At 34.7% G+C, this 15083-nt stretch overlaps 1 protein-coding gene and 1 long non-coding RNA gene across 2 annotated transcripts in view; one reads left to right on the top strand and one right to left on the bottom strand.

Moving 5' to 3' along the window:
• MAN1A1 (mannosidase alpha class 1A member 1) overlaps positions 1-15083 on the top strand; it is a 172745-nt gene that overhangs the window by 48762 nt on the left and 108900 nt on the right. The window contains exon 5 of the mRNA XM_518868.8: positions 10262-10342. Coding sequence (XP_518868.3) covers positions 10262-10342 — 81 coding nt within the window. The remainder of the gene's footprint in view (positions 1-10261; positions 10343-15083) is intronic.
• Positions 924-15033, bottom strand: LOC107975270 (uncharacterized). The gene is made up of 3 exons (XR_001718686.4): positions 14806-15033; positions 4640-4729; positions 924-1268 (listed from the first exon to the last, which is right to left on the bottom strand). It is a non-coding gene; the product is annotated as an uncharacterized LOC107975270 (long non-coding RNA).

Raw genomic sequence — 15083 nt, 5'->3', positions numbered from 1 at the left:
TGTGGCACTCTTGTTCTCTCAGAGACCAAATGAGGACACCAGTGTTAGGTAGAATATTAAGGATCAGTAAAGCTAAGTCTTTCCCCCATCTATTTCAATTAAAAACTTATATAAATTAAAAGTTTAATATTTTGTTTCTACTCCCCTAATTAATTGCTATATATACTGCATTTGGGAGACCTAAAAGACAGGCAGATGAGTCTGTGTTTAATTTGCCTAATAATTGAATCTAAAATATAAAGAAGACAATATTCCGATCAATATTAAGGGACCTTGGGGATCAATGTGTTAAACCCTTCTATTTTAAACATGAGAGAGCAGGCATAAGGAGCTAGTGATTTGCTCAAGGTTATGGAGCTATTTGATTAGAATGACCTGTGGTAGTGCTGATATTGATAGAGCTAAATATGAAAAATTAAAGCACTGGAAAAAAAACTGTTTCATTTTGGAGGCTTGCTTTCTTAATAATACTTCTGTGGGCCGGGCGTGGTGGCTCACACCTGTAATCCCAGCACTTTGGGAGGCCGAGGCAGTCGGATCACGATGTCAGGAGTTTGAGACCAGCCTGGCCAACATGGTGAAACCCCGTCTCTACTAAAAATACAAAAAATAGCCAGGCACGGTGGTGTGTGCCTGTAATCCCAGCTACTCAGGAGGCTGAGGCAGGAGGATCGCTTGAACCCAGGAGGCAGATGTTGCAGTGAGCCGTGATTGCACTACTGCACTCCAGCCTGGACAGTAGAGCAAGATGCCGTCTCAAAAAAAAAAAAAAAAAAAAAACTTCAGTTCTACCTTCTTATTAAAATCAGCTCCTACCTTCAAAAACCTGCAGACTTTTCTTTAGCTATATATGAAACCGACTGATATCTGTCTTTTCGAGAAAGGGTGGGGGAATAATAACTAAATTCCTCTGAAACACTAATGATGGAAAACTGGAAAGCAAACTTTAGTAACACTTGACTTATGAATAGTGTCCAAGTTTCTTACTGAATCTTGGGTTGGTCCATCTGGTAATTGTAGCGTTGTTGCCCCAAACCTCCTCAAATATAATAGCAGTTTTTTTCTTTTCACGACCTGTGCAACTTGTGGTAGTCTGAGGAGCTCTGGACTTGGGGCCAGAGGTTGGGGTTGGTGGAGGATGAGGAGCAGTTTTATTTAAAATGACTAAGTGCAAAGGTAACAGACAAGATGTTACTGTAACAGAAGGCAGTTGGCTGTCCTCAGACCACCACAGGATGCCTTGAATGTGTTCCATGGGTCCTGGGGACCTGGGAGAAGGAAAGATGAATTTAGTAGGGGATATCAGACTATGTAGAAGAGAAGAATTTACTGGGCTTCCTTACTTGTAAGTGAAAGGATTAGACTAACAATGAGTTATTGCTAAGATACTGAACTTTGAAGTTTTCTTTGTTTATTTAAATTTTTATTTTAGTTTTTAATAAAATTTTACTCAATTAGTATGCAGACTTTTGCATTTATATTTTAGGCCTGTTAATGATAGTTTTGGGTTATACCTTTCAAGATATAATTTTAAAATATATACAACTGTTATGTATTCATAAAAATTAAATATACATATTTCAAAAAATTACAGCCATATTTCTCAAATGTCTTTATTATACTATTTTCTTAATATAAGAGGTCTTGAAAAATATTTGTTGCAGGTCTCTTTGGGTATTACCATGTTTTCCTTTTAAAAATATGTTGTCAACAATATCCAAACAATAATGTTTCCCATATTAAAAATAGTAACATATAAATTCTGGAGAAATATATTGACTTACTTTTCTAATCATTACATTGTGAAGTTTTCCAGCTTACTGTATTCTAGTTGGTTTTAATATGTCACATTAGAATTTGTCTTATATTCACCCATTCTATCCAGAAATCCAAATGATTATTTTTAAAATTACAGGATTTTTTTTCAAAAAACATTGAGAAATTTTTCTCATTTATATGAAGAAAGGAGAAATTGAAAAAGCCTTAGCAAAAAAAAGAAAAATTATACTAAATAACATGTAGTATCATTCTAGCTTATAAATATTATTACTTATATTTTAGTTAACACTTTTTCCTGATAAGGTATTCTAATTGACAGTGTAAGGGTATTATTTAAAAAGTTGGCCAGGCGCAGTGGCTCACGCCTGTAATCCCAGCATTTTGGGAGGCTGAGGCGGGTGGATCATGAGGTCAGGAGATTAAGACCACCCTGGCTAACACGGTGAAACCCCGTCTCTACTGAAAATACAAAAAATTTCCCAGGCATGGTGGCACACGCCTGTAATCCCAGCTACTTGGGGGGCTGAGGCAGGAGAATAGCTTGAACCCGGGAGGCAGGGGTTGCAGTGAGCTGAGATTGCACGACTGTACTCCAGCTTGGGCAACAGAGTGAGACTCGGACTCAAAAAAAAAAAAAAAAAAAAAAAGAAAAGTTAATGCATCTAAATTTATTGCAAAGGGAAAATAAAAATGAAACAAACACTATTGTTGAGAGTTGGTTTATCCTATGGTGCTCCTAAGTATAAACAAATTTTACACTCAAGAATAAATTTGTTAATGTGAAATATCCAATTTATATCACTGAAAAGTATAAAGTAAATGTTTTCTATTGGTTTATACTGTAATTAACTAAAACTCATTTTCTTTTCATTAGGGCATAGGAAGTTGATTCATTTTGCATACTTGGTAGCACAAAGTTCAAATTACTTTAATATCTGGCTTGAAATAAGTTACTGGGATAATATGTTCTGGGGAGTAAGGAACAAGGACTTCACAGAAGGAGCTTGTATTCAGTTCAAGTATCTGTAGAGGCACATAGATATTAGCAGAAAACCCTAAGTGTTGACTCCATGAATGCATTTTCTAATTTTAACTCAAAGTAATCTTAGGACAAAGGATCTAAAACTGATTGTTGATTAGTCACTCTTCATTCACTCATTTGTTATTTACTAAGTATCTTCTAAGGATCAGGCATTTACCCTTATGGAGCATTTAGTCTAGCAGGAAAAGTAGTCAGAGAACCCTAGCTAGAGCCAGGCTATCTCAGGAGGGAAGAAATGAAAAATGAAAAGAGGTCAACTACTATTTGGCCAGGCGTGGTGGCTCACACCTGTAATCCCAACACTTTGGGAGGCCCAGGCTGGTGGATTTCTTGAGCCCAGAAGTTCAAGAGCAGCCTGGGCAACAGAGTAAGACCCTCCCCACCGCCGCCATCTCTATTTAAAAAAAAAAAAAAAAAACTCCAGCCTGAGCGACAGAGCGAGACTCCGTCTCAAAAAAAAAAAAAAAAAGGAAACTATTTAGTAATATGTGATACATACCAAGTATTATGATAGGTGATTTTTTTCATGGGTGTATCATGTTTAATCTTTGTGACAAGCATACAGAGTAGTAACTGGTATTTTTCACTATGTTTATAGATGAATAGGTGGTTAATTAGGCTGTCCCAAATTGTGCAGCAAGATCTCTGGTTTGAACACAGTCTGCCTAACTCAATGACCGTGTGTTTTTTTAATTGGAGAAGAAATGCAAAGAGTTGAGAAATATATACGCAGCCAGAGAATTTGAGTCCTCTGAGGTTAGGCATGTCATCTTAATATTAGATTACTAATTAGAGCTTATTGTTCAATAGTGATTTGATAAATATTTGTTAAATGAATGAGAAGTTAAGCCATCTTATCCTACTTCCTGACAGTCTATACTATACTCAGCTGGAAGAAAAGCTCAGGTGCAAGGGTAGCTGTATTGTGTCATCTGTTTATATAGTTACAGATGATCTGGAGTTCAAGTCACTTGGTCTACCTGTTATTACCTAACCTATTTCCAGAACAGATTTGTAGTGGCCCCTGATAACAGGAAGATCAGTTGCATAAGAACAAATGATCAAGGGTTTCCTATTTGGGCATTTCTAATTTCAGTTGTGTTCTTTTACTGGCTCTTAAAACATTATTGGTTACCTAGAACCTCACATGAGAAATATTGAAAACTATCTTCTGTAATGAATTTTATAGAATATGTAGAATTTTTCTCCAGATAACAATTTCTTATATTAACCCTCTGTAAAAGCTAAAGCTGTGTTAAAATTTTCCTTAAAGCCGTATTTCTGGACTGCGGTAAAGCGATATCTCAGTATGAGAGGCAGAGCCTTGAGAATGGCAAAGGATAGATGATCAGCCTGCTGTGGACACTAACTAGCAACACACTGTAATTGTGATCTTTGGCAAGCATCTGGATCATGCCTTTGGTTGTAATGAACACCTTGTGTTTTGGAGAACAGAAGTACTGGTGGCAACAGTGACTTTTTTTTTTCTTTAATGTAAAGATCCAGATTGTTTGCATACCCAGTTGGAATGCCCTCCTACTTTTCAAGAAAGTAAGTTGTAGGGTTCCCTGTCAGGAGGATATATGTTGACTTCAAGAAGCAACTTTGGATCTTCTCAAATGCATTACTGAGTACTGGCTTAGGTCCAGAGTTCCATGCCATAGAGTATGAAAGAAGTTACTTTTGCCTTAGTGTTGCTCCTGAGAAAGGTCTGTTTTAGAGCCACATTACATCCTGATGGGTGCAGATAACTAAATTAATTATCCTGTTAAATGAAGTTATTGAGTGTGTTCCATCTGAATGCTAGGGAATACCTACCAAGAGTGATGATTTGGGTTTTGGTTTTCAGAGGATACTGTGCTGTTCTCTCTGATGGTAATTAGGACTGCTGCTTGAGAGCCTCTGGACCTGCATGGTAAAACCAATCTATTAACATAGAGAAGATAGGTATTTGCATATCTTTGTGGCCCACAGAACTTGGACTTTGTTAGCAGTCTTAAGAGATTTGCCACGTTGCTTAAATAGGAAACCAAAGGCTGCCAGGATACACTGTGACACACTGACTTACACTGTGAAATATTGCAATTTAATCGTTTAAAGGAGTTGTATACTTTTAATCCTCAAAGTGTTAATCCAGCACACACTTTGAAGTATCATTTATAAATAAAGGTGTATGCTAAGCCTAAACATAGGCAAGGCTTATTGGTAGTTACCAGTCTTTAATCAATGGTTTTGAAAAGTCTCATGTTGCTTCTAACAAAGCCATTGATTAAAGTATCATTATCATGTGCTAGTAATGGAGCAGTTGTTATTTACATTGGATTTTGGTGAAACAGTTGATATTAAACAGAAATATTGCATTGGTATGTAGTGGGCAGTTATTAAAGCTTGCTTGATTCTTATGTATGATAATAGTCCCGTACCCCAGGCTCATAATTCACTAAGTAGAAAGCTGATACAGAGTTTGGAGGAATAGCTAGCCAAAGAGTAGTCTCTGATTGTAGAGATCGGAGAATTGTCCTTTTAAAAACAAAAACTATTACACTTTTAGTTCACTCTGAAAATCAAACACTCAATAGAATTTAAATATGTCTGATAAGTTCTTTTCCAAGAAATATTTTTCCATTTAATGCAATCAATCAGATCTGTCATGCTGTATGGAATCATAAGATAATAATTAAGGAGAATTCTAATATAAGTGTGACTCTAAATAAACATCGTAAGGCTTGAAGGTCCAAAGAAACAATTTATCTGTTCCTCAGGGAAAGCTTGCATCTCGATATAGCTCCTCAAGCAAAAGGAAACTGGCTGAATCTGCTCCAAAACTAAAATTTGTTATTTTCATTGTCAAGCCTGTTATTTCACTTAGTGAAATCTATTAAAATACGTCATCGTATAGCTAATTTTGGTGAATAAGTTGCCTATAAAAATATCAAATTTCAGAGTTGTTTAAAGTGCTGTCTTGTCTAGTGTGAAGAGGTTGGTCTTTCAGGTACTCATTTGGAAACAGATTTTGAAGTGTTCATTTTCTCTGTTGCCTAGATGGGGTTAGATATTTCCTGTCCATGATCTCATGATATGTTGGTTCAGAAGAAGCCTTTCTTTGCAGAGAGATGGAGCATGATGTTAGGATTGAAGGAGGGAAGCATACAAAATAATTTATATATTAGACTCTTTTTCATGTTAGCAGTCTTTATCACTTTATCTCATAAATTTACATACATGTATTGTAAATGAGTAGACAAAAATATATGGAAAAGGGATAGATTTAAGGTGGAAGTTATCAATCTCAAACACCCAAGACAATAATAGAGATTAGTACTGAGGTATAATTTTTTCATGATTTATAATACTCATCTCTTGATTTTAGGTGTAAATTTAGGCATACCATGTATTTTATTCAATTTATAGATGAATCTGGTTTAGTGTGTTCTTTGATTAAGTGGTCATTGCTATAAGTAAATCAAAATGAAAGAACAATTTCTCCAATTCTGATTTTTTTATTGGTTGGTCTTAACCAAAAACTTCCAATCTCCTCTTGCTTATCAGTTGACATTAACTAATAGGTACATGGAATTTAAATAAAAGACGGGATGTACTTCTTAAACTGCCACTGATGTAAGACTGTGTACTAGAAGCCACTGAATACATGGGGCATACTGGAATGCAATCCTAAAGATTTAAAGGGGAAGTTAATTTTATTTTAAAACAAACTCAGATAGGTAGACTGCAAAATTCACATTAATTGTTAGGATAAATCTCACAAGATTTAGTGTTACAGGCTGCTTTGTCTGCCTACTGTCTTCCCCCTGCTGCAAATACCCCCTCTGTCATTAGGGTAAGTCGGTAGAAAACTTTTAGAACATCATGACTATTAATAAGAATGTATTCATTTAAATTTATTATTTTAATGGAAATTAGAATCAGAAGTTTATAAAAACGGCCTGAGACCCTCATTTGTAGAAATTCACTTTTGAAAATCCAGATTTCATACAAAATATATCAAGCCCCAAAGGAAGTTGGTCAACTTCTATATTTCAAAAGAGGATTTTTAAGCCCTTGAGAAATAAGACCTCATATGGGCCAAAGAAGATGAGTATTTATGATTCTAAAGTTTCTGATTTTCCAGTGACCCTGGGAAGGTAGGTTTTAGTTCGTTTAGGCTGAGCTGCACAGTGGTAGTGGCAACAGCTGTCTATTGAGTGTCTGTTGAGTGCGTTACCAGCTATTGTGTACATTGCTTTACATCACGGAGGAATTCATTGTCCTTTTCTACGTATGACAAAACCAAGACTCAGAATAAATTAGTTATCTGGGACCTCAAATTCCGATGGCTTCCAAATCAGCCTTCAATCCCAGGTCTTTCTGATTTCTGCAGGATAGCCAGCCAATTTGGTGTGGTGGGAGAATTTTTATCTTCTTAGTCCTTTTCATCTACGAATCTGTAAAGAGTTAACTAAAGGGTCTAAATTTCAATCTTTTGGCCTAAAACCATAATACAACCTAGAATATTGAAAGAGACCTCAAATTAAGGTTTCTAAATTATTTAAACTTAACTTTGAAAAGGAGAGAGAAAGAATTATATGTTGGAGATTCGAATGTGGTTCTGGTTTTCAAACAGAGAAGATGGTGACTTGAGAACTAGTGATGGTGGTGGTGTGATGTTCCAGAGCAAGATTTATTAAAGACAAGGACATAGCAGTCACTGGTATCCTTCATGGATTAACTAACAAACCAGATTTGCTTCTTAAACAGGCTCACTGGACAGACTATTAGATCCATGAAATCCAAAGCCATAGCAAGTGACCTTGAGTATGGCACCTTGCAGGGTCATTTCTCAATATCGCACAGTACAAGATAAATAGAATTTAGGTTTTAGAATATGTAATTGGATCAATAACTGGTTGAATAACTGCATCCAACAGTTGATTGATGTCTAGCTGAAGATATATTTCTGGCGGTGTTTGACATGACTCAGACCTCCACCTTGCAATAATTTTTATCGGATGTCTATATAAAGGTCTTAATTATCCAAAATTTTCACGGGAGGAAGAGAAAATGCATTATGTCAAGAACCTGTAGCCAGAATAAGAATATAATATCATCTTAACAGTCTTCAATAGGCAGAAATGTGGGAAACTGTTACCAGGTTTAAAAACTGAAAAACACAAGTACTAATTGAGAGGAATATGATTTGAGGGTTTAAGTTTATTAGATTTTATTATTAGATATTATTACTCTTAAACATAGGAAACGTAGTCACGTGAACCAAACTAAATACATGGATTAGCTTCGCTTTTCCTTATCAGTAATTTTGTAGAATATTAAAGCCTTTGCCAATATTTATGTAAAATTCGTTCAGAGTGATAGACCTCAAAGTTAAATTACACCTATATATAGTACTTTTAATCAGATTATATCAGGTGCACATTACAAATTATAAAATACAGTTAAATACACCAGTCTTATTTTGTGATGTTTTTGCCTAACTTTGACTTAGTAATTCTGTCTCCTAACTTGTTTTCATAATTGTCCTTTTATAGGAATTTTTTTGAATTTTTTTTAACTTAAGAAATTACTTGGCTTTAATTGTTAGATTCTTAAACCTTTTTACAGAGAGCATGTAAGGATAAAATTAATACATATCTCCTTTTTTTTCTGGAAATATTTTATCCCACTAAAATGTAGACTCAAGTGAGCTTGAGGACCTTAACAGTCCTTATTGCCATTTCCCTATCACCTAGGACAGGGTCTGGCACATAGTAGTTGCTTAATAAATGCTTATTAAAGGAAATAATATCTCATGATTTTGACTAAGTTTATTTGCCAGATATTGACTCCATATATTATAAATTGCTGTGAGTCCCATGATTATTAGTGAATGGTTTGATGTTAGGCAAAAGTGAACAACTACTCAGTAGGCCCAATGAACATGAAAAGAAGCTAACTAAAGCTTGAAATGTACTTTATAATCTAAATAGTAGGTTAGTTATTCTAACTTATCTAGTAACAGAATGTAAGACAGATCTATTTACTAATCAAGTATAAAATATTAGCAGTAATTACTAATTATATGACCATGAATAAAGAGACTTGGTGCATTATCCTGTGAGGTATATAGAAGTCAGAATAGCAGAGCCCTGAATCAGGAGCCACAGTACTCAAGTTCAGATCCTGCTTCTACCAATTATTAGTTGTCTGAACTTCAAAAAGTCACATTAACCACTATAAGTCTCAGCTTCAGCATTTTAAAATGGATATAAGAATAGTAATTAATTCATAAGGTCATTGTGAGGACTAAAAGAGTCTATATAAAGACATTAGCACAGCACCTGGCACGTTGTAAATAATAAAAGCAAGCTATTATTGATGTAAATAAGGGCTATTTCAGCATGGTATAACATACATGATTATTATCATGTCCTTTATGCGAAGATGAAATATCTTCTCAGAGATGAGAAGAACAATCCCAAGCCAAAGGCAAAAAGTTGGAAACCAGCACTAGAACCCAGGTCCTCAGACTTCAAATCCTATTTGCAGTCCAGTTGTGCATCATGATGAAAAGATTCCTAGACTAATGTTGAAGTACCAGCCTAAGTATAGGCTGAATAGCCTTTCAGGAAGAAAAAGCAGACAAATGAATAAAATAAAGGAGAATGCAGAGCAGGAAAAAAAAAATGCCCTGGCCCCATTGTGTTTACACAAATAGAGAATATCAAATATTGTATCTGCTGTTGAAGAGAGAGGAAAGAACTTTATTTGACAAATATTTTTGTAATTTTGTTTAGCAGTCAAAATTATTTTTATCTCTTGCATTAGTCCGTTTTCACACTGCTGATAAAGACATACCTGAGACTGGGAAGAAAAAGAGGTTTAATGGATTTAACAGTTTCACATGGCTAGGGAGGCCTCACAATCATGGCGGAAGGCTAGGAGCAAGTCATAACTTACATGGATGGCAACAGGCAAAGAGAGAAAGAGCTTGTGCAGGGAAACTCCCTTTTTAAAACCGTCAGATCTTGTGAGACTTATTCACTATCACAAGAACAGCACAGGAAAGACCCCTCCCCATGATTCAGTTATCTCCCACCGGGTCCATCCCACAACATGTGTGAATTATGTGAGCTACAAGATGAGATTTGGGTGGGGACACAGAGACAAACCATATCATTTATTTTAAGTATGTTTCTTCCTTTATTTTTAAAAATTGTCATATAATGATTGTACGTATTTTGGGGGTCCGTTAGTGATGTTTCGATACGTATAATGCACAGTGATATTTAATACCTTAATTTTAAAAGGGAGAACATTTCCCCCTGTATATAAACTTCTCTGGGCAAGCATAAGATTTGAACAAAATTTAAGTATTTAGTATAATTTATCACAATAATGGTTTTCTGAATTGTGTACTATCATCATGTTTGAATTTTTTTTCCATAGAATGCTGAAATTTCTGTCTTTGAAGTAAATATACGCTTTGTTGGTGGACTACTCTCAGCCTACTATCTGTCTGGAGAAGAGGTAAGATGAAAAGTGGTATATAAATGTGAATTATAAAGTGTCTTAAACTACATTTTTGGTAAAATATGCCATTCGTGACATATATTTAGAAGGAATCTATGGAATTTTTATGTTTCAATGAAGCTGTAGCTTACACTGAATTTCTTACAATATGTACTAATGAAATGAGCAAGCTGGGAAAGTTTGGCAGAACATATTGTCAGGGAATGTTAAGTAATGCCTTTAGAAACTGGCTCTATTATGTTACGTGTGGTGTGATTATAGCTACAAATTATATGTGCCTATGGACAAATTAAAGAAGTTTAGTGTAGTGGCAGGCTTGTGGATGAATTTTTTTCTTTGAGAATTATTTTAATGTTAATACAAATAAAAACTTTTTTAAATGAATAAAGCCTGGCAAGTAAGATATAAAAATTGTAGTTTTTATGTAATTAAGGGGGTGAGACACTTAGCTACCAAGTAAACAGTCCTAAAGGCCAGCATCCCTGTATCAAGTGCTTTGGAGCTCTTCCTGAGTCAAGGCTTCATTAATTATCCACTGCTTGGAGCAAAGCAGGAATTTTAAATTTAGCTGCCTTTTATTGATAGATTAAGAAAGGATTTTTGTATCATCCTCATAAAGGTCACTGATGCTATTTTCTTGAAAGGTTTTGGACAACTTTATGAATATCGTTTGAGTGTCCACTAAGGGTTTTTGGAATGGGCCTCATCTTTAATGTTGACAGTGTTAAATGTTGACATTATGGAAAAACTGTCACATATTTCAGTTGCACGTCAGTCAGATTTGAGTTAGCCTCAGCATTCCGGCTGGGGAAAGAGTAGATCTTACCCAAACCAGTATTTCATGTATTGCTATGCTCCTTCAAACAGATTTAAGCACAGCAATAAATGTTTAATGAGAAAAGCTGCTTGACTTTGTTCCTGTCTCTCAAGTACTTTCTTAACCAAAACATACAACCCTCACAATCTTACATTTCCTCTCTGTTTAGATTTTATTCTACCTTAGATCTTTTCAAAGTATATAGATGACTTCTGTATTCATCTATATCTCTCCTGTTTTCGTGTTAAATGTTGTTCATTGTGAACTCTGTTACCTTCTCAGCCAGGGTAATGTGATCCCCTGGTCTATTATGCCTCTTCCTCCCTTTTTTCTGTTTTTCCACTACCAGATAACTTCATGTGTTCAGTTCAGTTTAGGGTATACTAAGGATTAAGCCAAAACCAAAAAACCCTAAAACCCTATATTTTTAAAAAGTTATGTTTAAAATTAACTAATGTTATTTTAGTTAATAGGTTTCTGCTTTTAGAATACTTGTCCTTGAGTATCCAATGCCAGGATGTTCTCATTGCTTTGGACATGATATGCTAAGATGACCTTGGTTTTAACTTTTTCCATAATCTATGTGGAGGTGAGACAATTTGGAGGAAATAAGGATTGCATCCTTTTGTGTCTGGGCTCAATTAGGATAATACATATGTATTATGTAGGAAAAACACATATGTATCTATTCTAAATATACATCATGTTTGATTAGGATACGTTTTCACTCAGTGTTTTAAGTTTACATACATATATGTGTTTCTATATATGTGTACACTTGATATGTATATATATAATTATAATACCCACAGATATTATAGTTTGCCTATAGATAAAATAATTTGCCTAAGACTTTGTAAGGATATTTTTTAATTCTGTATAGTGAACTTTAGTAAACAAATGGCTACAAAGAACACTTCCATTGCAAATAACTATTCTTTCAGTCTGTTTTGTCATTATCACTATACAAACATGTTTTTATTACATGTAGGTTTTCTGTATTTTAAATTTTATGATAAAAATTTAAGATTTTTTTCTTTTATTTTTGTATCTGTAGAGTGCTTTAGTTATAGGGACCCATATTCTTAGCATGTTTTTTCTTATAGTTTCCAGAATGTTGAACAGTTAGATTATTTTCAGTATCTTTTTATTTTGAATAATATTGCTATAATCAATGAATATTTATTCTCTGAAGTGGTGTTGGCAAGTGAGAAGTGATTAATACTGGATTGTTTTAACATCATCACTTGCCTATTTCTCCCAGTTACTTAGACCCTGACAATTGATTTTCATTTGATGAATGCATTCAGGGGAATTGGCCATTAGGAATGTGATCCAGAAAATTTTTTACCCCAGGTCTGTTCTTGAGCTATTTGTATTCATACCAAAATTTTTTTAAATGAGCATTCATTTAATAGAACACCAACATAGCAAATTATGAATAAGTTGGTTTTAAATAGTTGATAAAGTTTTATACCACACACTTTTTACATAGATCAGACAATTTACTAAGGTGTCTAGGACAATTCGTCTTTCTATGTATCTCATAGAGGGACTTTTAAACCACCATAATTTAACATTCTGATTTCATCACTGAGGCTCAGGAGTATTTTAAGAACAATTCACCATCAGAAGTAGATAGACCCCACATTGATATCAGCTCAAGATTCTTCAATTTGTATGCAAAAGCAGGAGAAGTACTACTGATTTGTGATATGTGTTTCAGGAAAGTTACAGTTAGAAACACTGGACAATAGTTAAGAATCCCAGCAGAAGTCTAAGCTACCAAAAAAATAATAGAAACATGAAGTACCTGTAGTAAACTTTGATTACAGGCACATATTCAAAAATTTGAAACCTCATAGCTCAGTTAAAATATTTTGTAGCACCATAAAAAAGTCAAGCATCAGTATTTTCAAATGCTATATAAGAAGCTCAACCACAAGAATTACAAACAGCTAGGATGGGGATAAGATGAATATTAAATAGGAAGGATCAGTATTAAAAATAAATTTAAAAGGTAGCACTGCTCTATTATAAGCTGGAAGGGAGCTAAAATTCTCACTGGAGATAGTAAATTTAGCAGCATCTAGAATATGATTACCCAAAATATGTTCTAAAGACCACTAGTTTCTTTTAATATGGCAGGATAAATCTGTATCTGTATACATACTAAAAATAAGTTTGGGAAGAGCTACATCCTGTATTCTTTCTTGGAAATTCAGAATGCACAAAAAAAGAAGTGAATTAACTTTTATTTATCCTTGCATTTTCCACACTTACTGAACAATAGCCTTCCTCTATTAAAAAAAAGTGACATCTGTTAACAGTAAATTAGAATTATTTTTCAGAACAAATTTTGGAAATGCTGCTACAGAATAAGAGTAAAGCAAAGATGATATTGAAATTGACAAGTGCAAAACGTGTAAAATATGACATTGCAAGAGAAGATGACACATGTAGAAAAGAATTTATGTGAATATACCATGTAACATTATTTGTTTTACAACAGAAACCAATAGCTATATTGAGCAGAAAGTGAATGTAATAGGACATAGAAATGTTACAGAATCAGAGAGAGGGCTGAAGAGCAACTTGGAACAAAAAGTGTCAAGTTGGCATAGGGGATCTCTATAGCTGTACTATCACCTTGGGACACCCTGCAATTAGTAACATGGACTATTTCTTCCACCCTTCTGTTACTCTACTCAAGACACAAAGTCCCTGAAGAAAGAGGCTAATTGTCAGAGTTTCAGTTACATGCAGCCTCTTTGGGGATCTTGGAGAATGAAAAAGGATACGCTAGAAGTCTTCCTCAAAGTTTGGATTCATATCCCGTGAAGACTGAGTAGTATAAGGAAGTATAGATAATTCCTGAACAGGAAATCGAGGCCCTGTGAGATGAGTAGGGAGATAGGACGTGTAGGAGCCAACAATAAGATTTCGCCCACTATGGTGAATATAAATATGGCAGAGAAAATAGACAAACCACATGGAAACTGACAGTTGAATAAGATACCTGAAAAAATGTAATCTGATTTGCAAAAATATTTTGTAAGCTAAGAGACGACATTTAGAATAGACCAGAGTTTTTAATCCTCAAAGAAAATATTCTGCCTGTACATTTTAACTTTGTAAAATAGAAAAACAGTAGCCAACTCCTGGAAGCCAAAATGATTAAGAACTAGCTTTCAAAGAAAAAAGATGCGGAAGACATCTTATCCAAGACTGGTAAAAGACACAGAATAGATTTTTACAGTAGGTGAGTTTACTATGATAACCTCTCATTTTGAAGGCAGCAAAAGGATTTTTCTTCAGATTCCCCCTAAAAGTTATCCACTGCTGCAAACACCAGTATGAAATACTGCTGAAAGAGACTTACTCAATAAATATAATACTGCCAAATTTTAAGACTAACAAGGAGGAAACACAGAGGGGAGTAGGATTGTGGAGTAGGGAGGAGAGAGAGAAGATTAAGAATGTCAATTTACTGGTGGGAAGATGTAGTTGTTTTTTCATAATAGGGTTAAGACATTCGGAGTATTTGGGGGTTAGAAATTGATTTTTTAGAGTTTATTTAGTTATGGATAATCATAAAAATGTTTAGAAATTCTCTAGAAAATTAGGATATATGACTGGTTACCTTTCAAACTCAATGTCTGCCACAATTCATTAGAAAGTGAGTCATCTCCCAGACTATCCATCTGTCTCCTGCCTGATTCTGCAAAAAAATCAGAGTGCCAGAAAATGTGTATGATTCAAACAGAGCTGGGGAAAAACAGAGAAGAAAGTTAGGGCATATTAAAGTTTCAGATAAGGTTAGCACATAGCAGTGTATTCTGCCAGTTTGTAAATCATCTGGGCTTTGGATGGAATGTATCTTCTGGTTTCCTAGTGACCAGAGCAAAGAATGGAAGAGCA

The sequence above is a fragment of the Pan troglodytes genome, chromosome 5, assembly GCF_028858775.2.
Source record: "Pan troglodytes isolate AG18354 chromosome 5, NHGRI_mPanTro3-v2.0_pri, whole genome shotgun sequence".
Lineage (NCBI taxonomy): Eukaryota > Metazoa > Chordata > Mammalia > Primates > Hominidae > Pan > Pan troglodytes.
The sequence above is the reverse complement of the archived record's forward strand: the minus strand, read 5'-3'. Positions and strand labels throughout refer to the sequence as shown.